Consider the following 23,946-nt stretch of genomic DNA (forward strand, 5'->3'; position numbering starts at 1 on the left):
AGATGAGGAAACTGAGGCAAACAGTGTTAAGTAAATTGTTCAGGGTCACACAGCTAGTAAGTGTCTGGGCCAGATTTTTTGAACTCAGGAAGATGAGTCATCCTGACTCCAAGCCCAGCACACTATCCTCTGTGCCACCTAGCTGCCCCTCAAATGATTTATAGTATAAAGCAATATCCATATGGAAAAACCAGAATTTTCAAGTTTCTGGCAATGTTCCTAGAAGTCATCCAACTGTGAGAGTGGGAAATCCTCCTGGGAGTCACAATTTGCCATCTTATATTTGGATTCTCTTAGTAGCATTATGATATTTGGGGGTAGCAAGACACCCCATTCCCTTACTCTATTTTAAACAATGAGTGGTGAAAGAACTGTTTAACTCCATACTTTAAGGAGCTGTGATTTCCTTGATGTGGGAATTCCCTCCACTGATGCTGATTACAATCCCATAGCTCTTGGTCTTCTCGAAAATTTATCACGTGGTGACCATCCTATTGATCTGGTGATGTGTCTCTCTGAACATAGCAAAGCTTGTCCTCAGATGTCAGACATACAGATTCCTCCCTGTAAAGTGAAGGTATTGGATTTGCAGTTCTACCTGAAGCCTCTCCAGCATGGTGGGATTTACCAGGACATTGATATTACTGGTGTAGTCTTTGAGAACACAGAGTGACCTCATGCCACTATCAGATAAGAAAATAGGATTCTAACAAGGAGGGGATGAGCAAAATCTAAAGGAAATTAAGCTGAAGCAATATATAAAGCCATATACTCTCTCCTCCCTACACAATGACTTGGGGGAGGGGGTGAGAGGCTGAAGAACATTAAGTATAGCCACAACAAGCTCACAACAAAACAATGCCATGGTGGTTTTCAATGGTCACCCTCAGCCAAACAACGAAAATAAAACATATGGAATATATGGAATTTACTCAGATGCTGAAATTATACTGGAAATGTTCTCTGTGTGTGTGTCTCTGTCTCTGCTTCTGTCTCTCTTTAAGTACATTTTTTTTCTTTCACCAGTCTTCTGGCTAAGTAATGCTATTAAAACAACTTCCAAGGTATATATTTTCTAGCATCTCCAGAAAACTATAGACCCAGAAAAAACCCATGACAAAGACTGCCTCATTGACAGTTACATTATGGAAATCCTTGCCATCCCAAAGGAATCCTCCCTTCTGTAAGCATCTCCATCAGGCAAAGCCAGTCTTCCCCTTTTTCTTGCCAGCATTTCCTCCAAGTCCATGATCATTTAGCCCCAGTGTCTATTAATTGAAGGCACTGATTCCTCTGTGTATATGCTTCTTCTGCTCCTCTTAAAATATTTCTCTATGTGATTCCAAAAAAGGCCATTGGAAAAATGCTGGTCAATCTTCCCAAGTGAATTCTCTGAAGACACTATCAAAAGGTGACTAGGATCCTTGGGTCTACCCTAGCTATCTAGCCAGTCCCACTCCCGCACCCCAAGCTCTCATTGAATAACCCCAGGTGGTGGTGGCATAGCTGCTACCTATCTCCCTGCCACCACTACCAGCCAGTACCCTGACTTCCTCCTCCCCAGAAAACATTTTGAATATGAAACTTTGATACTAATTAATGAATTAATTAATTCACACAATGTAAAAGGAAATAATGTTTTAAGAAGTTGTCTCCTTCATTCTTTTTTTTCATTTTGCTCTTTTCCCCAGTGCTTCTCAGAAATACTTTCATGTCATATCCCTACTTTCTGCCTATGCTATTTTTACTTCCTTCTCTAAGGAATACAGCTCTTCAGTGGAGTGATTATCAGAGTCATACAACTAGGAATTTTGTGCCCGATGAAAAGGTGGGGCTTAAGGAGAGACCATGAGGTTGTATGTGGGAAGGGAGCAAAGTAATGGCCATTGCAGGGAGGAACCAACCTGGAGTGCAGGAAAACCTTGAATCCCACCTTCAAGCTGCACAAACATTCACCTGTAGTGCATCAGGGGTAATTTTCAGGTAAACTAACTGGGTCCAGGCATGTCTTGGAGGGAGCAACCTGTCTCCACAAGGCTATGCTTCCTGGAGCATGCCCAATGCAAATAATGAACCTCTACAAGAGCAATCTCCTTTAATCCTAAGATGCATCAATAATGGAAAAGGAGGGAAGGATGGATGGAAAGAAGGAAGGAAGGAAGGAAGGAAGGAAGGAAGGAAGGAAGGAAGGAAGGAAGGAAGGAAGGAAGGAAGGAAGGAAGGAAGGAAGGAAGGAAGGAAGGAAGGAAGGAAAGAAGAAAGGAAGGGAGGGAGGGAAGAAAGAGAGAGAGAGAGAGAGAGAGAGAGAGAGAGAGAGAGAGAGAGAAGAGAGAGAGAGAGAGAGAGAGGAAGGAAAGAAAGAAAGAAAGAAAGAAAGAAAAGAAAGAAAGAAAGAAAGAAAAAAGAAAGGAAGGAAGGAAGGAAGGAAGGAAGGAAGGAAGGAAGGAAGGAAGGAAGGAAGGAAGGAAGAAGAAAAAACAATTTTTGGTGCCAGATACTTTGCTAAGCACTGGGGATATAAGTACAATCAAACATTAAAGTCCCTGCCTTCAAGGAGCTTACATTTTAATGAAGGAAAATCAAGCACAAAGGGGCCCTGTGGAGGAGGTACAGTCACTGGCAGCTATGGCAGCATGACTCAAAAACGGTGGGAATGTACTGCATCTGGAAAATTTAAGGCAAAAGCTCAACTATCAGAGTCCAGGATATCAGAAGCAGAATCAAAGCTCTAAATGGAGGGAGTTAAGGTATACTTTCATAGTGCGTGGAATGGTGAAATAGGAGAATGGCCAGTAGGGTGGTAGCCAGACCTAGGTGAGAGAGCTGGGTCAGTTGTTGTCAAAATGAGCCTGGTGGTCATTGGGTAGCACAGAGTGTGTCCCTCAGTTTATGTCCCACATCCACAGCCACCTCAGCTTTCCCTCCCTGTACTCCAGACTCTTTTGAAACCTGTCTGGGTTGCCATGGTAACTTCTCTCCTGTTCAGGTGTCTTGGACAGATGCTAATGCTGAAGCTTTTGAAGCTATTCTGGAAATCTTCCCCTTTGCTTACCTTAGATGTTGGAAGTTAGAATGGATGGTTTTTGCAGCAGAAAACTGTGCCTTGCCTAGGGCTTGCTAGGAGCTCAGGCAAAGAGTACTTTATATAACAATAATAGTTTTCATACTTAGCTGATAAGGTGAATGGGGCTAAAACTTTGGACCAGAATCTCTAGGGGACTTACCCTGCAATGTAGATATGACTCACTATTGTAACTTAAGTTTGCTGAGGCATCACCTCCAAAAAGATTTGCTGTGAGATTTATGTGTTAAAGAATTTTTTTTTTATAAATGTGCTGCTAGAAGAGAGAAATGGAGTAGAGTCTGAAGGTTATTCAGAGCAGAAGATGATTAGAGCAAATAGGAGGGAACCCCATCCATATTAGACAAGGGGTTTGGGACATAGGACTGCTTTTAATTGTCTGACTTTTTTATATCTGATGCCAATAGCCAAATTGCCACTGAGGGAGGAAATGGCACCCATCTAAATTTCCCATTTCCTCTATTCTAATCCTAGCCCTCTGTCCCTTGTCGTCTATTCCCATTGCCACTATCCTAGTACAGATCTTCATTACCACCCACCTGAAAAGGTATAATAGTCTCTTGACAGGTCTTCCTGCTTCCTCTCGTCTCTCTCTAAATCATTTTTTTGCATTGCCATCTGTCAGACCTGTTTTCCATATTCACAGATCAGGTCATGTCACATCTCTTATTGAAACTCTTAAACGGCTCTCTATTGTCTACTGAGTAATAAACAGTCATCCAAAGCTTCCACAACCTGATACCACTCTAGTGTCCCAGCCCTGATCACAAACTACAGTAGCCTAAAAACTCTCAATTCTCACCAAAGCGTGTAAACTCGATCCATGGATTTTGTTTGTATTACTTGGTCTAGTCCAACTGTTCTACTTGTCTTCATCTCTTCCAGTGCTTTTTTTCATTTCTCATGTGGCACATCAGAAACTGAACTTTTAGGGCCAAAATATGTTGATGGTAGTGTCATGGATGAAGAAGAAAAATTTGTATGGAAATGCTGACAGAACTGTTTTATTTTGCCTCTGTTTGCTTTTCTATCCACTTTCATCTGCAATTGCTCTGAGGATGAACTGTCTTAGTTGGGTCTCATGCCAAGCCTTCTGCAGATTTGTTTTCTCTCCCACCCTTCTTTGCTGTTTTGCAAAACACTATGGCTTGAAATCTTCTACCATTCTCTTCCATACCACTTGCAAATGAGTTTATATTCTAAACCAGTTTTGCCCTTGGTTTACATGTTTCTCTATCTGACAAAAAGGCAAGGGTTCCCTGGTTCAGACACTTCGTAGTTTCCTTTGGGCTCCTCATCATGGCAATTACTATATCAGCAAGAAGAGAAAATACCAAATGCCTGGAAAAATCCATACATGGAACTATTACCAAAAAATGAAATCAAGATGACGTCAATCACTATTGATCCATATGACCACTTGCTCATTTCTATAAAATCTTTAGGAGAATTATCTAAGGCACTTGTTATGGGTATGCATGCTTAAAAATGTGAGATGAGGGCAGGCAGGCTTTTGGAAATATTTTCCTACAGGAAACCACATCTTCATAGGCACATAATTACCTGAAATGAGTAGACAGTATAAGATCCCACAGTGCTTATTTTAAGTTGATTATTTTCTTAAAGGGAATTTCACTATGTAGAGTTCTCCTCCAACAAGACATCTCCTATGCTTATGTTAAACTCACGTAAGATGGCTTGAAACATACAGAAATGATTTGTATGAAGAAATATCCCAAGATAATTTCATTTGGAGAGTCTCTGCTTTTTGAGTAAGGAGCAAAGTAGAGAAGTATCCTTCCCAAAGGATGCCACACCATGGATAATGTCTTGTAAAATCCAAATGAAAGAAAGATTCCTTATAAACGATGAGGTTCACCAGTTCCTCCTGGTTGTGAATGATTTGTGATGGTTACATCAATTGCCAGAACACTACAGTGATTCTTTGATAAGATCCATGACTACCCAAAACCATTTACACACATATCCACTGAATGGATGAAGAACGCCTACTGTCCAAACCATGAATGCAGTCGTTACATCTGCTTTGGTCATTTAGACTGTCTCTGAAGAAGAAAAAAAATCTCAGCCAGATTTGAAGAGAGAGAGAGAGAGAGAGAGAGGGAGGGAGGAGGGAGGGAGGGAGGGAGAGAGATGGCTGGATTGCATTTGAAAAATCTACTGTTTTTCAAGCAGCAACTCCTTTTCTAAGCAGCAGTCTGACACCAGAAACCCACATTAAAAAAAAACTTTTTAATAGCCTTTTAAAGAAAAAACCTTTTGTTGAGCTTGTATGACCATAAATAATAGAATATCATAATTTCTAAAGAATTAAGCTTGCTTGTGACCCAATGGTGAATAGAAAAACATATACTGGAAATGTAGCATGATGCACACAGTTGGTTATAGCATGTTAATAAAGCTGCTTTTCATGCATGAAACAGTATAAAAAGATATTTCATAAATATATTATGAGAAAAGGAGGTAGGCTAGTCATTTAGCAAGATCAAGAGAAAACAAATAAACAGCCTACACTGATATCCATGGAAAGTTAAAATCTCTATTAAAAAAAAAAGAATGGAGGAAGCAAGAAGGAAAGAAGGAAAAGAGAGGGAAGAAAGGGAGGAAAGGAGGAAAGAATACTTCTGATCAGGGGTGTGCTGGACAGCTCAAGTTGGGTTGAAAGAGTCAATTGTTAAATTTTCATTGTGAGCATTAACAGCTCAGATATCAACAAACAATTTACAAATCGGGGCTTAATTTATTATTTTGCTAATTGTCTGCTTTTTAAAGAAAGTATTGGAAATGTTAATAATGGAGATTAAACTTAAAATAATGTCATACTTTTTGTGGATAACCAGTTATTAAACATTTACCAACACAATCCTATAGCCATTGTAAATGTCAAAACATTCCTCCTGTTGCACAGATTGAGTGTCTCACCACAGGCTGGTGGATTACCCAGCAGTTCTAACTCCTCCCTGAAGAAAAAAAGGAAAATATAGTGGGAGGGTTAGACACCTCCTGGGTAGAATCAGCTGTAGTCTCTCCCTTGAATCTGCTTCCCAGTGGCAGACAACATCTGGCCCCCTTACAGGTATCCCATTCTCAGAGTATCCATCAATATATCAGCACCTCTGTGTTGTGACTGCTGACTACCCAACAGATTTCAGAAGCCAGGAATGAACAGCATTAGAAGTAGAGCCCTCAGGCTGGATGAAGCTATGAGCTTATTTTCTTGGTTTAAAGTTGAAATGTAGCCATTTCCACGAATGTTAGCCGTGCAGTCTTGTCCTTAAATACATGCAAATAAAGGCTCTCTCTATGTATGCAGAGTGACATATCTCAGTCCATTAGGACTATATTTGATAAATATATCTATGTGTACAAAACTTTTTCAAGCATAGGAATTCCCCATCCTTTAGAAGAATCAGGTGTGGACATATAAATTAATAGGATCCTAGAGAAAGACTCTTCCTAAAGAAAAAGGCCATGGCCCACATAGTTACTGGACATAGTTAATAGGATTCAATGCCAAATCAAGTCAGAAAATCACAGAGCAAACAGATCTAAGGGAGGAAAGAGAGTTTGTTAACAGATGCCAAGTCATGAAAGTAAGCACTACCACATGTCCTTCAGGGGATTATCACACGCTGGTGACTGGCAATCACAGTACAAAGGTATGATCTCTTCCTGGTGTAGAACCTGGGGCATCATCCCTTATTTGAACTCACAAAGATGAGTCCTGACACTCCAGGCCTGGCACTCTATCTACTGTGCTACCTAGCTGCCTTCTTGGCATCAGACTAGATGGCCTTTAATGGTGCCTTCCAGTCTTACATTGATAAATAATCTGATGATCCTATGACCCAAGGTAGGAGGAGGGAGGAAATGCTGCCTCCTCCTAAACCAAGTGCACCTTCAGAATTACTCTTTGAGCCACTATGCTCCAGCTTCCGGTGTGAAAGGGGGTGAGGTTTAGGGGGGAGATTTACCTCTTCACCATTTACCTCTTCATTTACCTCTTGCCCCACCCTACTCCATATTCAGTGAAACTTGCCCCTGGTACAATTTCAGCTAGCTATAACTCTTACTAATTGCATGATTTCATGATACTCACCATCATCCCTGCAAAGTACTATATGGAATATATTTTTCTTTTAGAGTTTTAAATAAAAATAAACAAAGATTAATTTTGCTTCTTAACTTTGTGACTAAAGATTTATTTAGAGAACCTCAGAGAATGGTGAACATTCCTCTTCCCCTAGAGGCTAGAAAACCAAGATGGTAGACTAAATTCTAGAGAGGCATTCCATAGGGACCTTAGCAAGGATTCAAGGAAGCCTATATGAATTCCTATACATTTGTCATCTTTTCCTCTAGCTATCCACACGGTGGCACACGTGGTCAACATGGAGCACTATCACATTGGCCAATCCAAAGAGGCTGGGGAGCTGCCAAACAGGCTTTCTTACCTTGGCAACAACCCAAATGAAAGCTACCTGAACCCAATCAGGAAATCTGACACAGTGAGTTCCCCTCAGTGCTTGTCCATTTTTCTCATCTGAGAAATCTTCCTCTTTTGATCTCTCTGTCAGAAAAACTATATTTCAAAACCTTTTAATAAAAGAGAGAGAAGCAGAGGGTCTGCCAAATGCTAACATCAATTTTAGCTAAAAAGGTGAATTTTTTTTTACCATAAACTGCTGAGAGGGTACGCAGCAAGGAAAAAAAGCATGGAATGGCACTTAATTAGTTTATTGGGGGAAGGGAGAGTAGATTAGGTCTAGTATAAAATGCAATAAAGCTGTTAAAATGCAATATTTTACATTTTAAAACCTTGCATAAGAGAACCTTTTTTTTTCACCTTGTGTCAGACTCATAACTATGAAGTATCATCCAAATTCAGGAAACATAAATTGGATGTCTTCATTTTCAATTTGCAAATTGTTTTCTTGACCCACTCTGTTAGGCCTCATATTTTGGCATACATTTGAATTGCTGGTGGTGTAGATCTGATATTGGGGAAATGAGCTAATTTTATGGCCAGTAACTGTGACTGCACAGAGAGGCTGATTATTGAAGGAAGAGGATGATAAAAATGCAATCAGCCAAATTGTCAATAATCTCCACATACACATTGTGCAAGCTACCTTTCTCCTGGGAACACAAAAGTATTTTAATGAAAGAGTCGTGGTTATGAAGCCTGGGTTCAAAAAATCCGGGCTCTGACACTAAGTAATCACTTTTAACGAGTCAGGGACAAATCTACAGGGTTCTCTAGCCTTCCCCCGCCTAAAATTCTGAGTTTGGGTTCTTGTTCCCATACCCCCTGGCTTTATGACCCTGGGTAAATCAGCTAATGCCTCTTAGTTTTTTGTTCCCTCATCTATAAAATGGGAACAATATTGATCATGATTATGATAATTAGTAACTAATTTTTTTCTAAGATGCTTAGGATTTTAAAAACAGCTTATTCTCTTAAAGGTTTAAGCATTCCACTTTTTTTCTTGCTTATGCTATTATTTTATTTTTCAATAAAGTGTTCACTAAAAAAAAAATGTAAATCTCAGGCTATCCCCCAACAAAGGAAAGTCCTTTATAAAATATTAGTTGATTAGAACTGAAACTTTCCTCTCGAGCAAGGGTTGACAAACTGTGACCCTGGGGTCAAATACAGTTGTCGTAAAGCCTGGGAGGTAAGAATGATTTTTTAAAAACATTTTTAATAAAGTTTTATTGTATTTTTAAAATGTAAAAACCAGTCTTAGTTCTCAGACCTTGCAGAGACAGACAAGCTGATTTGGCCTGACAGCCATACTTAGTCTCTCCTGCTGTTGAGGGAGAAGGGAACTGCTTCTCTGATTCCCTAAGCTAAAAATGTCCCTCAGTCAGCCAGTCTGTCAGTAAACTAGCATTTATTAGCTTTTCACTATGTGCAGGCCCTGTTCTAAGTGCTGGCGATATAAAGAAAGGGGAAAAAAGAAATAACAAAAACTTGAATTTCTCATACCACTCTATTTGAATTCTCCTATGCATTCATCACGTTCTAAAGCATATTACACTCATTTGGATACATGGCTCAGTGCCCTACTAAGCTGTAAGTTCTTTGAGGACCAGGAATGTGGTGTTTATCTTCCTATCCCTGGTACCTTGCATACATATAGGTGCTTCACAATTCTTATTGAGTATTTCTTCCTTTCTTCTTTCCTTTCTTTTTTTTCTTTCCTTTCTTCCTTTCTTTGTTTCTTCCTCCCTTCTTTTCTCTCCTTTTTCCTCCTTCTTTTCTTTCTTTCTTTTTTTCTTTCACAAAATATCTTAGGCCCTTACTTTCCAATCTTAACTAGGAAAAGTACCTTTAAAACACATACTAATTGAGATGTATTTCTTTCAGAATGTAATTACTGAATTCCTAACCACAATAGCTGGTGTGACTGGACTGGTGATCTCCGTGGTTTTGATTTTGATCGTGACCTCATCAACTGAGATCATTAGACAGGCCTCCTATGAGTTATTCTGGTATACACACCACATGTTTGTCATCTTCTTCATTGTCTTAGTTATCCATGGAACAGGGTAAGTCCAAATTGTATGCCTAGATTACAACATATTAAAACTTTGTGCACCTCAAATACCTTTGATAGTCATTCTGACAGATTCATGACACACAGATGGAATTTAGCCATAACTCTGTGTGGTCTTAGAAAATTCATTTGATTTCTCTGTACTTCATTTGCACCATCTATAAAAGCAAGGAGTTTGAGAAAGCAATCTTGAAGGTCTCTTCTGTATCTATCCTCACTCTTACTTCAATGACCTAATCCTGATACCAAGAGAAAATGTTCCTTTAGCAGCCTATTGGAGAATGATATTTCATAACTAATCTTGCACAAGATCATACATAGATACTCCACCCAATTTTTCAGGAGGGGAAAAGAAACTCAGATTGATTGTAACTTGCCCAAGATTACAGAGCTGGCCAATAAATGGTCAAGCTAGAACTTGAATCCAGGTCCTTACCATATTTCCTTAAAAGAACTAATTCCCTATTATGATTATCAGTTCGAACAATGCATTTCAGACTAGAGTTGGCAATCTTCAGCACAATGTGTCACGTGGAGTCAAACATTTTGTAGTTCCAGACAAATTTTACTTGGTCCATCAGCAGCCCATCTAGGGTTTCACATATACAAGCTAGATCATGCATGGGAGATTTCCTCCGCTTACACTTGCCTCCCACCCAGCCCTCATGATTAAGTCTTCCAAGGCCTGTGGTTCTAAGCATCAGCAAAGTGATATGCATTCACCGTCCAAAGGGAGCAACATAGGCCCGGTTGGAATGTGTGTCTAAAGAAGATAATCACCAATAAGGTGGCAGTCAGCGCTATGAAATACACTGGGGTAAATTAGTGGAGAAGGAGTCACATGCCATCTTCCATCTGCTTCCCAATACATCTCAGATTGATTCTGCTCCTTTAGAAGAGGGCCAGACTCATTGCCATCACTATCGCCATTACCATTGCTGCTGATGCTGTCCATTGCATTTAAGAAGTAGCATCATACATGTAAATGGGATGAGATTTGGATGCAGAGGACCTGGGTTCAAATCCCACCTCTGTCAATCACTACAAATACTATACTGCCTTCACTAACTCTATGTTCTATCAAACTGATCTCCTGTCTGTGCCTCATTCAGTCATTCAGTGAGATAACAATGCTTATTATGTGCCAGGTACTGTACTAAATTTTTGGATTACAAAAAAAAAAAGGCAAAAACAGCCCCTACCTTCAAGAAACTCACATTTTAATGTGCATTTCAGGAATCCACGTTAACAATATTCTATCTTGGCACCTTCATGACTTTGAGTAGCTGGTCTCCTAGGTGTGGAATGCACTCCGCCTTCTCAACTCCATCTCTCAGGACCTTTAAATTCTTCCAAGACATAGCTTAGGTGCCCCCTCACACTCGAAGCCTTTCCTGATTCCCTTCCCACCTAGTTAGTGCTTTCTCCAACTTGAAATTTCTTTGTGTTATTTATATATAGGGTATATTTGCTGAAATCTATATGTTGCATCCTCCCAGTAAAATGTAAGGTCCTGGAACAAGAGGACTGCTTTGTTTTTGTCTTTGAGGCCACAATGCCTTTCATTTTGTAGGCATTTTTCATTTTTTAATTAAATCAATCAATAAGTATTTATATAGTGTCTACTATGTGTCAGGCACTGTGCTAGGCACTGGGAATGCAAAGGCAGAAGTTAATCAATTGAATTGGAATGAAATGAATTTGGATGTTCTACAGCATGATACAAATGTGAGCTATAATTATGTAATCCAGTGGTTCTCATTTATTGGTTTGCAAATCCCTCAAGAGGTTCATCACGATGGTCGAAGGGCTTCATGCTAAAAATTCTGTAGTGTTGCCTTAATCGGTAAGTAATTATAAAAAATATTAGGAGTAGTATATCAAATTACCCTAGAGGTTCAAAATGCATTTTTTTGTTGTTGAAAGAGGTTCATGGAACAAAAAGTTGGAAACCATTGATCTAATCTAAGCCTTCATTTTACAGCAGAGGAAAGAGACCCAGAGCTGTTAAGTGATTTGCTAAAGCCAGGATGGAGAAGCCAGGCCTGCTGCTTCAAAGTCTAGTACGCTTCCCACTACCCTCACACTGCTTAATTCCCTCCATGCATTTCAATTTAATAACACTTTTCTTGTTCAGGGCAGTTCTAGCTGGGCCTCTGGGTAGCTTCCTAAGCACAAACTAGCTTGTCTCTTTGGGGATGTCAAGGTCTTACAACTGTCTTCTGTCAGATGAACTACCCTTTCTCCCTGGGGTCTACCCCACCTCCTTTCATGAGGGCTGTTGCTAATGCTGTTACTTTGTTTGCAATGTTGTGAAGAATCTCCCCAGGTTTCCTACTTGAGTAGTAACCCTTTCTGTGGTGATTCCTTATGTACTGCCCTCACCCTAACTTCACCAACGTGTTACTGCACTGTGTAAACATAAGAGAATCTAAATTTGTAGTGGAGCACTGGGAATTGTTTAGTGTGGATGAATTTGTAAACTGAAAAATTCAATATTTACTTTGTTGAAAGACTTATTTGGGTATAGGAACTACAAGGCAGCCACGTGGTACAGTGGATAGAGTATTGGGCCTGGAGTCAGGAAGACTTATCTAGCTGAGTTTAAATCTGGCCTCAGATACTTACTAGTTGTGTGACCCTGGGCAAGTCACTTACCTCAGTTTCTCATCTGTAAAAATGTGCTGGAGGAGGAAATGGAAAACCACTCCAGTATCTTTTCCAAGAAAACCCTAAACGCATCACACAGAGTCAGACACAACTGAAACAACAACCATAACAACCTCACTTAATCCTGGGTACTTTGAATATTCTACAATTAAATGGGTATAACTGAAGTCACTTACAAATTCCAGATGGAAGATCTAGTAAACATAGATTCACTTGAGCTTATTTAGGTGGGGGTTTCTTTTTCTTTCTTTCCTTCTTTCTTTCTTTCTTTCTTTCTTTCTTTCTTTCTTTCTTTCTTTCTTTCTTTTTCTTTCTTTCCTTCCTTCCTTTCTTTTCTTTTCTTTCTTTCTTTCTTTCTGTCTTTCTTTTGTTCTTTCTTTCTGTCTTTCTTTCCTTCCTCTCCTCCCTCCCTCCTTCCCTTCTTTCTTTCTTTCTTTCTTTCTTTCTTTCTTTCTTTCTTTCTTTCCTTCCTTTCTCCTTCCTTCTTTCTTTCTTTCTTTCTTTCTTTCTTTCTTTTTCTTCTTTCTTTCTTTCTTTCTTTCCTTCCTTTCTTCCTTCTTTCTTTCTTTCTTTCTTTCTTTCTTTCTGTCTGTCTGTCTGTCTGTCTTCCTTCCTTTCTTCCTTCCTTCCTTCTTTCTTTCCTTCTTCCTTCCTTCCTTCCTTCCTTCCTTCCTTCCTTCCTTCCTTCCTTCCTTCCTTTCTTTCTTTCTTTCTTTCTTTCTTTCTTTCTTTCTTTCTTTCTTTCTTTCTTTCTTTCTTTCTTTCTTTCTTTCTTTCTTTCTTGCCTGCAACGTCATTGCTGTAGGGAAGGCTCAGTAAATAAACTTCTCTACCAATGTAGATCAGCCCCTACTCTGCAATGTACAGTTGCAGAGAGTTGCCTGTAGCTCTGCGATGTTAAGTGACTTGTCCAGGGTCACACAGCCAGCAGGTGTCAGAAGCTGGACTTGGACCCATGGCCATTGTTATCTAACATTAGCTGCATGTTTGAACTTGTTAAAGTCTTATAGATCTTTCTAAGATTAAGAATGTTTTGTTGTTGTTGTTGTTTGTTGTTTTTGGCTAGGCAATGGGGTTAAGTGACTTGCCCAGGTCACACAGCTAGTGAGTGTTATGTGTCTGAGGCCAAATTTGAACTCAGGACCTCCTAACTCTAAGGTCAGAGCTTATCCACTGCGCCACCTAGCTGCCCCTAAGATTAAGAATGTTGTCACCCATATAGTAAACTCTCAATAAATACTTGTCGACAGACTGACTTCCTAAATTAGTCATTCTGGGAATCACCTTTCTTTTTGAAATTGGAGAATTAACTATAACTGCTTACCTAACTGAAAATATTGTCCAGGCTAGATAAGCTCCACAAAGCTGTCCAGTCAGGATGATTCATGATGTTCAGATGGTTTCTATGGATATCCAGCTACTCTCTGTTTTCATAGCCCATAAGGTGCAAAACAGTCTGGGTGACCCAAGGAGCCACCAGGATAATGAGTTTGTGTAGGGTCAGAGTTTCTCCATTTCTACTATTAATATTTCCCTCAGCATACTACAATATAGTTTTATTGATATAATGGAGAAGCTCTAACATGACCTGCTCTAACTGTCCATGCAGCTCCACCAGATCACAGGTGAGCAAACTTGGGAATGGGCTTTGAAACTGGGCTTGGGAACAGCTGGCCAAAGGTCTATCTATATTTGAATTAATAATAATCACTCCAACTGGTAAGGCTCACTTCAAGTACGTACCTCAGAACCTTTAATGTGATATGAAGGAAGCTTCATAAATGATCCATTGTGATCTTGTCAGACTCTAGGCCACACCGTAGCCTTTGAAGAACTAAAACTATCGTGCCTTGCCCTTCTCCTGACCTCTTCCCTCAAAGTCCCTTCATCAGTCAAAAAAAGGGAGAAGGAAAAAGTTAAATTAACTTGCAGAAGAAAGGAGGACCAATTGACAGAAAGGTAGACAATTGACCAAAATCAGCAATCAGAATTGACTTGAATCTGATTTAGTTCACAAGTTCACCTGAAGGATGTGGGTAAATTTTAAAAAAAAGTTTCTCTTCTTTATCAATTATTTTTTCTTTCTTTCTTTCTTTCTTTCTTTCTTTCTTTCTTTCTTTCTTTCTTTCTTTCTTTCTTTCTTTCTTTCTTTCTTTTTCTTTCTTTTCTTGTGACTTGGTTTTCCTGTCTTATACATAAATTGAAGTGCCCCAGCCACTCACAGACTCAATCCCACTGCTGGTTGGCACACAAGCTCTGATTCTAATCTGGGTTGGTTCACCCTCTCCTTAGGTGTCCTGGTCACCCTCTACATCTGGGGATTCACCATACTAGTGCCAGGCTTAGTATGGACACTGGATCAGTTTTAGCCCTACTTCAATTCAGATCTCCCAAGCTCCAGTGATCCATCTACCAGCCTCAGTCTCCTCAGTATCAGGGATTACAGGTGTGTACCACCCACTCCTGGTTTCTTTAGGAGTCCTTTAGTAGAACATCATAAAGTAGGTTGAAGGCTTGGGAGTCGGAAAGATTTAGCTTCAAATCCTGCCTCCAGCACTTACTAGCTAAGTGACCATGGAAAAGTCATTTAACTACTCTCTACCTCAGTTTCCCCACCTGTAAAATGTGGATATTAATATCTATAGAGTCTCTACTTCACTGTTTTTCTCTCAGACTCAAATGTAATAATTTATGCAAAGAGCTTCGCAAAGCTTTAGACTCTATATGAAAGTTGTTAAAGCACTACCTTACAAAGGAGCATTTCTCTTTTAGGTATTCAAAATCATTTGTTGCTCCTTACATTCTAAAAAAAAAAAGGGATAGATCCTAGAATTTAGAACTAGAAGGGACTTTAAAGCTCTTCTACGGAGTGCAATGTGGAGCAGTAGAAAGCTTGCTAGATTTAGTGTCAGAGGACCCAAGTACAAATTGTGTGTCAAATGCTGCCTGTGGGCAGTTAGGGAAGCCATTTAATCTTTTTTTTCTTTTTTTTTTTTGTGAGGCAGTTGGGGTTAAGTGACTTGCCCAGGGTCACACAGCTAGTAAGTATCAAGTATCTGAGATGGGATTTGAACTCAGGTCCTCCTGACTCCAGAGCCAGTGTTTTATCTACTGCGCCACCTAGCGGCCCTTAAGCCATTTAATCTCTAGTCTCCAGTTACCTTGTTCTATAATTAACTAGGTTGACTAAGTGTTGCCTAAAGTTCTTTATAGTTCTGTATCTATGTATATATCTATATCTATCTATCTCCACATATCTATCTGTTATCTATGTACTATATCTAATTCTATAATCTATATGATCCTCTCATTTTATAAATAAGGAAACTAAAAAGTTGATCAATAACCTGACTCCCTGATGCATCACTCTATTTGCAAATAGTAGGATAGGTGTTGATAGGTCATAATATTAATAAATTGAAGAGCGAGAATTTGTACCCAGGTCCTCTGATCCACACTAAGGAAATAAATGACAAAACAGATTCCAAGGAAGCTAATTTATAGGCAGCCAGGTGGCACAGTGGAGAAAGTACTGGGCCTGGAGCCAGGAGAATTCACCTTCCTGAATTCAAATCCAGACTCTGACACTTATTGACCACATGAACCTGGGCAAGTCACTTAACTCTGTTTGTCTTAGTTCCTCGTCTGTAAAATGAGCCAGAGAAGGAAATGACAAACCACTCGAGTATCTTTGCCAAGAAAGCCCAAATGGGGTCACAAAGAGTTGGACATGACGGAAACGACTGAACAACAATAAGCTAATCTATCATTATATCCTAGAAGGAAATGGTTTTATAATATTACATCATCAGGAAAAAATGTCAAAATGAAAATGCTAATCTTTGTCTTTTGTCTTTTGGGCATTTTTTGCACGAGAAGACAGATTGTCCGAAGTCAGACGCTGGAGAGTTTGATGCTGCACAATGTCACCTATTGTAAAGATCATCTCACCGAATGGGAAGAAACCACTCAGTGCCCCTTGCCACAGTTTTCTGGCAATAAACCTTCGGTAAGAACGAACTTTTTTCACAAAAACCTAGTTAAAATATAAATAAATGGGAATTTTTTTCTTTTATCTGATTAGAAGAGGAGTATTTTATGTCACTAACAGACACATTCATCTTCTGATTGTTTACAGAGAAGAGTAGTACAGTGAGTTATTCAAAAAGCCAAAAGATGATTCTCTCCATTTTGCCTCCCTACCCACCCCATCACTGTATCTGAATTGTTAATATATTTTTATACTCATATAAGGATATGAATATTCCTGATGTTCTGGGAATTCAAGTACACACTTCAAGTAAAAATGGAACCCTACAAAAGACATTACTCAAGAAGAATTTTATTTCCACCGGGTCATCCTGTTCCTCCCAACCCCCAACCCTTTCTCCCAACTCTTTTTTGCTCCCTGTTCTACCCTAGGAATGGAGAAGCAGACTTTAATCAGAAGCTTGGGACCATATAAAAGAGATACAATGGAAAGAAATACATTGAAAAATAGAGGACTTAGCAGACCAGAAAAATAAATAAATAAAAAGGTTTTGCCCAAAAAAAATTGCATAAATGAGATATGAAAGCAAAAGAAGCAGGTAATCAAGTGACCAACATATAAAGAATATAAAACATTTACTTTAAAAAAAAATCCCTCCCTATATCTTAAAAATACTTTAGATCACTGTAGTGCATTGTTTTAAAGAGGAAAAATACAAGCAGAAGTGTTAAAAACAGAAGGAAACTGAATAGATGTCCATTAGACTGTAGCTCTTTTAATGGCCGGTATAGATTCTCTCTATCTTAAACTAAACTATCGTTAGCCACTATCCAACCTGCATATTAATGAAGGACATGAATGCCTCTCTAAAATTTTCAGCTACAGTGTCTCCATAAAAAAATCAATACCCTCCAACGCACCATGAATACAGACCAGAGCCTGCTCCTTGCTGCATGCGCTGACATTAATTATCATTAAAAGGGGGGAAACTTACCCATCTCTCTGTTAACTCTCTCCTGCCACACCTCCTTGCACACTCAAACTCATGTTGTCAGTCTTTCCCATTATTTTTAATGGATCCTGATTCAAAGCTTGTGTGGGCTGTACAATTACCGCTTGGCTGAACTGTGCAGTATTCTATCTGATGTCTAGTAGACCCTGAAAGGAAAAGGCATTCCAAGGACACAAAGAGGTTCCTGCACTTCACTGCATCATACCTAGTTTGCCTCTTTATCTCCTATCTTTCCACTCAAGTCTCTAACTCCATGTAGCTCTTGGGTTCCAATTAATATAACTTCTATACAGATACATTCCTACTATTCCAAGAAACAGTTTCCATCATATATAACCCCCACATTAATTAATCCAATCAGAAGGCCAAATTATAATCAAGCAATTCTTCAGCTCCCCATGACTCCAGGTTCCAAAGATAGATGTTTACAGCAGTTCACAAAGATTTCTGGATCCTTCTTAGCCAAGCAAAGGACTTTAACATTCTTTAAAAAACGTATTGTGTTTTAAAGCACTAGAGACAAAAGTTTTAGCTGAGTTGAACAAAGGATATAAAAGTCTTTTCTTAAGTTATGTTTTATTTTCTGGTGAAGGCAGGCAAAATTTAAGGGGTAGAATCACAAGAAACTACTGCTGCTTCACTAGTACTATTTCATTCCTGGTAGAGAGTTACATGAATTTAAGAAACATAGTTAGTAGGACAAAGAGCAATTATAAGAAATTCTAATGCCCCATGTATCACAAAATATTTGTAGAGCATGTCCCACAAAAAGCACCCCAAAATCAACTTTTTGGAACATTTTGGAAGAAGACCTTAGACCTTAAGACAATGGGCCACATGAACAAAGATGACAGTGTACCATGAAACCACTACCATAGAGTTTGTCATCCAGGGGAAAGAGGAGAGCAGGACAGAGCAGGGCAGGGCAAGGCCAAGAAGGAGTTCACCTGGAGTATCACCACCAAGGAGAGAAAGCCCACTGACTAGTAGCTTCCTATATTAATTATTTTTACTAATTTGTTGCTTAAGCCAGTTGTTTTTACCTACTCAAGAAGAAATGAAATTAGTAACCTCTAAATTTGGACACTACAGGGTGACCTTTGATGGTTATCTGGAGATAAACAATGACTTTGATGACACTGAAATACTAAAATGTCATAGTTGGGAGGTATTTTAGAGGTCATCTAGTCCAGTATCCTTATTTTAGATATAAGGAAACTGAAGGATAAAAGGGTTGAGGAACCTGCCTAAAGTTATGCTGGGTCAAGACTAAAAAGAAGATAATCTTACTTTCATCAAGTGGTTTCACCACTGCTACATATCTATTTGTTTGCTTTGTTTTGTTTAATGCAATCCTTTATGCAATCTAACAGTTGCTTCTGGATATCCAGGTAGACATTTTCTTGAAATTGTTCTTCATACCATGGTTAAGTTAAAAATAATTGATAATAATAAGAGATTTGCCCAGTATCCACACAGTGGATAGAATGCTGGATTTGGAGTCAGGAAGATGGGTTCAAATCCTTCCTCAGCTATTTAACTCTGTGATACTGGGCAAATCTCTTAACTTCTCAGCCTCAGTTTCCTTATCTATAAAATGGTGATGATAATAATAGCACTTACCTCAGTGGATTGTTGTCAGTACCAAATAAGAAGAGATGTAAAGTACTTTGCTAGCTAATCTTTTTATTATTTTTAACCACATTATTTCAATTTCCTTTCTGTCTTCACTCTACTTTGGATTGTTATATATGTCACTTAGATACCTGGTTATCAAATGCTTAATGTGTGCACTTAAGAGATTGTTAATAATCCAAAATAAAAACTGAACTCAATATTTATAGGACTAGATTTTCTTCCAAAAGAAATTTGTGGGTGAGTAGATGGTAGAAGGAAGCAGGTAGAGATCCTGGAACAGAAGTGGGGACAGAAAGGGAATTGAAATAATGGAAGGAAGGAAGGAGATAAAGTAACAATTTCCCTATCCTCAAAGAAATCTGTACAGTATGTAAGTGTATTGAGTTCCTACTATGTACAATGTATTGTATACGCTTTGGGAAGGCAGCATGTCGAGGTGGAAAGAACACTGCCCATAAAGTCAAAGGGGTTTGAATCCTTGCTCTGCCACTTACTATCTCTAAGACCTTAGGTGAATCTCTTCATCGCTCTTGGGCTCTCTTTTCTCATTTGTATCAAGAGGTGTACTCTACAAGAGGCAGAATACATTATTTCCATCCAGCAAAATGAAGTAAAGAGAGTGCAAATGATGGGGAAAAGAAATTTGGAAAAGATGGATCCTCTGGACTTCCACGCCCAAGGGAAAGGAAACAAGAAATCTAGATGTGATCAGTCCTCTCCTAATGGAGTTTATATAGGTCAGGTTTTCAGACAATTCTCCCTTTTCAGTGGAAAACTGTTGACAAACTACTAGGAGAGAGAGAGAGAAAGAGAGAGAGAGAGAGAGACAGAGAGAGAGAGAGAGAGTATTAAAAAGCCAAAACATAAAAAGTCTAGATGAGAAGGATTGCGTATAAACTGAGTTGCCAATCAGATAAAACAATAGTAAGACCTATACAGACAGAAAGAAAAATGGGTAAAAATTCAAAAGAAGGTCATAACATACCAAACAAACACACAACAAAAGAAAATTAACCTCAAATCCTTAATACAAAAAGAATTCTCTTAATTCTCCAGAAACCATGGAACGATAACAAGAAATAAAGAAGAGAAATAAATCTTTTAAACAATCTTAGGATGGAAATTGTTAGACACCAAAGCTCTTAAAACAAAGACAAAGAAAAAATTCAATAGAAAAGCTGGAACACATAACAGAGAATTCAAAGATGTGACAGAGAGAGTGGCAAATTTGGAATTCAAAGATAAATAAATGAAAGAAAAATTTTCAGAAAAGAAGCAAAAACTTTGCAAAAACACAAGATTTTTATTCAAGCCAAAGTGACTGAACTTGAACAAATAATACATAAAGATAAATTACAAACCATAAGTACCCAGAGGAGCATGATTAATTTTAAAATCTTATCATATCAGAGGAAATAGTACAGGAAAACTATAACTTTTAAATAAGTATTTATCTATTCTATGGATTAAACCTTGAAATTCTAAAGGCATATTGTGGTTTAATTTCAGAATCTTAGCACCAAACAGCAAATTTTGTAAACAATCAGACTTTCAGATATAAAGTGACATCAGTTCAAATAGCTTAGCATTATTCTAAAGCTACAACAAACAAGAGAATGAAATGGAATAATGTATTTTTTAAAAAGCAAAGGAATTTGAGATACAATCTGAAATAATGTATCTTGCAAAACTGAGCCTAATAATTGACAAAGATAGACACCCCCCCCAACAACAATAACAACAACAAAAAACATTTGAGTCACCTCTGTCCTCCAAAAAATGCGAGCAGGCTCTCAGGTTTTCAAAAACCCCAAACAACAGATGCACAGGGATAAATAAGTACAACGTTCAAGAAAAACTAAGCAATGAAATCATCTCTCGTATTTATAGGATATTGCTTTAAAAAAAGGATTCGCATGGAGGGGGAATTTTCAAAGGACAAAAAACATCTAGTTGCTAAAGAGTTTGAGTCAGGGAAAGGGAAGAGAAGAGTGGAATGATTATTTATGGACTAAATCTCATATTCCCTATAAGCAAAACAATATCTTTTCTGTTAGGGATAACACAGTGAGGTATCACTAAAACAGAAAGAGAAAAGACAAGACAGAAAGGAGCAAAAACCAAACCCTTTCCTATTGATCCCAGTACTGAGTGAAAAGGAAATGAGATGGCAATTTTTTAAAATATATCAATAAGAATGTGGAGTTAGGGGAAAGTAGAATAAAGGCAACGGAGAAAATGTCTGGGATAGAGGTGCTGGACGTTGGAAGGTGGCCCTCCCTGTAGCAAAGAAAATAATGCCATTAAAGCAGATAACCATGACAGTAATGATGAGAGACAGAGTCCTTACAATGGATTTCATTGGGAGGGAAATGGGTACAGTAGACTACTTCCTCTGAGCAGTGGATCCCCCAAACCAGGAGAAAGGATTTATGGGTCACTAAGAGCATTTGGCACCTACTGGGGTAGAATCAGAGATAGAGAACCTGGTCCTCAGAGCACTGAGGGATCATTGAAAGGGCAAAGGGTAGAACCAGTCATTATAACTTCAGATATAGTGATGCCCTCCATGCAACACTGCTTTCTTCCATGAGGCATAACAGAAGAAAAGCCCCACAAAAAAGGAAATATAAAATAAGTGAATGAATACACAAACACATACATACATAACGGGAAGAGAGAATATGGTGAAATCTAAAATCACGTTAACATAGAAATGGCATAGAGGAGGGAACTCAGATTTGATATGCCAGAAGATACTTCATGAGGTACATAAAGAAGATAAAGAAGGAAGGAGTGAAAGCATAACACAACACAAATGAGATAATCTAATTCACTGTAGTCTAAAGGGGGGTAAATATAAAAGAGAGTACACAGTAAATGAAAACTTCTAAGAAAAGAGTGCCACAAAATAATGTTATATAAGCCAAGGTTTGGAGGGGGAGGTGAGGAAAAAATTCTGAGTGGAGAAAGGGAAGAGTCAAAATAGGAGTGAGGATGCTGAATTAATTAATAAATAAAACAAAGAGAAATTAATAATTTAAGTAAATTCAAGGACATTTCAATGGGAATAGAGGAGAGCCTGTGGGAATAGACTAGCATCAAAGTGATATCAGCAAAATTAATTACAGAGACAGAGTGCTGTCTTAAAGAAGGAGGGGATTAAAAATCAGCACAGAAGAAATAAATGAAGAAAAAGCTTAACTGATGTGTAACCTTAAATACAAATAGATTAAGCAATCCAATAAAATTGAAAGGGAATGGCAGAAATTATAAGAACATTTTAAAAAATTAAACAACTTGCTGCATGAAAGAAACATTTCTAAAAGGTAAAGACCCTTGCGAAATGAAAATGAAACTGGAATCAATTTCCTACACATCATCTAATTCAAATAAGTAAGAGTTTCAATCTTGTGAACACAAAGCAAAAATAAAAAACACAGTGTCAAGAGAGATAAAGGATATTATGTTGTACTTATGGGTTCAGTGGAAATTAAAATAATATCAATGGTAAAAAAGTATATGAACCAAATGATATAGCATCTAAATTTATAAAGAAAAAATTAACTGAACTGCAAATAGACATAGATATTATATAACACAATAATAGTTAATTAATTTATTTAATTATTAAGACTCTATGCCTCTCTCAGAATTGGATAAATCTAAGAAAAAGTTGGTTTTTTTTTAAAAAAAAAGGAAAATACAGAGCTGAAAATGTTGTTGGAAAAGTTAGGTCTAAAAGATTTATGGCATCTTCTGAATGGAGACTTTAAAGAGCATACATATTTCTCAGCATAAATTTGTATTTTATAAAAATAAAACTGTACATAATTACACATAAATGTAAAAAGGCAGAAATATTAAACATATACTCTCCAGACTACAACACAATAAAATAATAGCAAATACATGAAACACAAGGAAAAGAGGCAAACTTAAAGGAAGACTTAATAATGACATCTTAGATGATGAATGGGCAAAAAAAATCTTAGAAATAATAACTACATGAAAGAGGATAATAGTGAAATAACATAGCAAACATAAGAAAAATATATCTGAAAACAAAATTATTATTAACATAAATTATATATTAACAAAATAGACAGAGGGTTAATGACCAGAGTATGAATTTTTAAAAAACTAAAGATCCAACAAGAGGCAGAAGGTTGCAGTAGATAGGGCACTGAAATTTGAGCTACTTACCAGCTATGTGATCCTAGGTAGTCATCACTTAATCTCTCTGTGCTTAGTAAACCTATAGTCATTTAATCAAATAAACAATGCTAAAATAAGCATGAAAGGAGAAGTCTTGAAAATTAGAGGACAAAATAGAGAAGATGGAAAATGATCTATAGAAATGATGAAAACTAAAAGCTGGTTCTTTGGAAAGATCAGTAAAATGGAGAGCCCTTTAGCTAACCCATTTTTGAAAGAGTGAATAAAATGAGGATGTTGGACTACATGACATCTAAGGTCTTTTCTAGCTCTAACACTATGGGATTCAGAAACATTATAAGACAAAGTTTCTGCTCTCAAAAAATTCAAAATTTAAGTAAGTTGATGATTTTCTGGATAATTTGGTCCAAAAATATCCCATATGAATGTTAATCACCAAAAAGAAGAAGAAAACATTTATTACATTTAACTGACAAAGAAAAATGAGAGACGAGATATTTGGACGTGAGGAAAATATGTCATGTCCAAAACTTCAAATAACAAGACAATTTAAATGATGAGTATGTTTTGCTCATGCACAAAAAACTCTGTCTACGATTTCTGTCCAACCTACTTCTCCAGAGACTACCCATACTTATGTAGGGTTAGGAAAATTGCCAATTTATTCCCTTGCTTCCTCTTTACATTTCTGCCCCCTTTCTTGTCCAAACCCTCCTGCCATAATCTTGCTCCTTTTCTCTATTATCACCTCATGATCCCCCAAAACTGATGGGGAAATGGTTCATTTCTT

The 23,946-nt window shown here is 37.9% G+C and overlaps 1 protein-coding gene across 1 annotated transcript in view; it reads left to right on the forward strand.

Annotated features, from left to right (window-relative positions):
• The window catches only part of NOX3 (NADPH oxidase 3), a 96,231-nt gene that overhangs the window by 21,606 nt on the left and 50,679 nt on the right, over nt 1-23,946 (forward strand). The window contains exons 5-7 of the mRNA XM_020986773.2: nt 7,466-7,611; nt 9,477-9,658; nt 16,216-16,345. Coding sequence (XP_020842432.1) covers nt 7,466-7,611; nt 9,477-9,658; nt 16,216-16,345 — 458 coding nt within the window. The remainder of the gene's footprint in view (nt 1-7,465; nt 7,612-9,476; nt 9,659-16,215; nt 16,346-23,946) is intronic.

Source organism: Phascolarctos cinereus, unplaced genomic scaffold (assembly GCF_003287225.1).
Source record: "Phascolarctos cinereus isolate Bilbo 61053 unplaced genomic scaffold, phaCin_HiC Scaffold_5;HRSCAF=322, whole genome shotgun sequence".
In the NCBI taxonomy this organism is placed as follows: Eukaryota; Metazoa; Chordata; class Mammalia; order Diprotodontia; family Phascolarctidae; genus Phascolarctos; species Phascolarctos cinereus.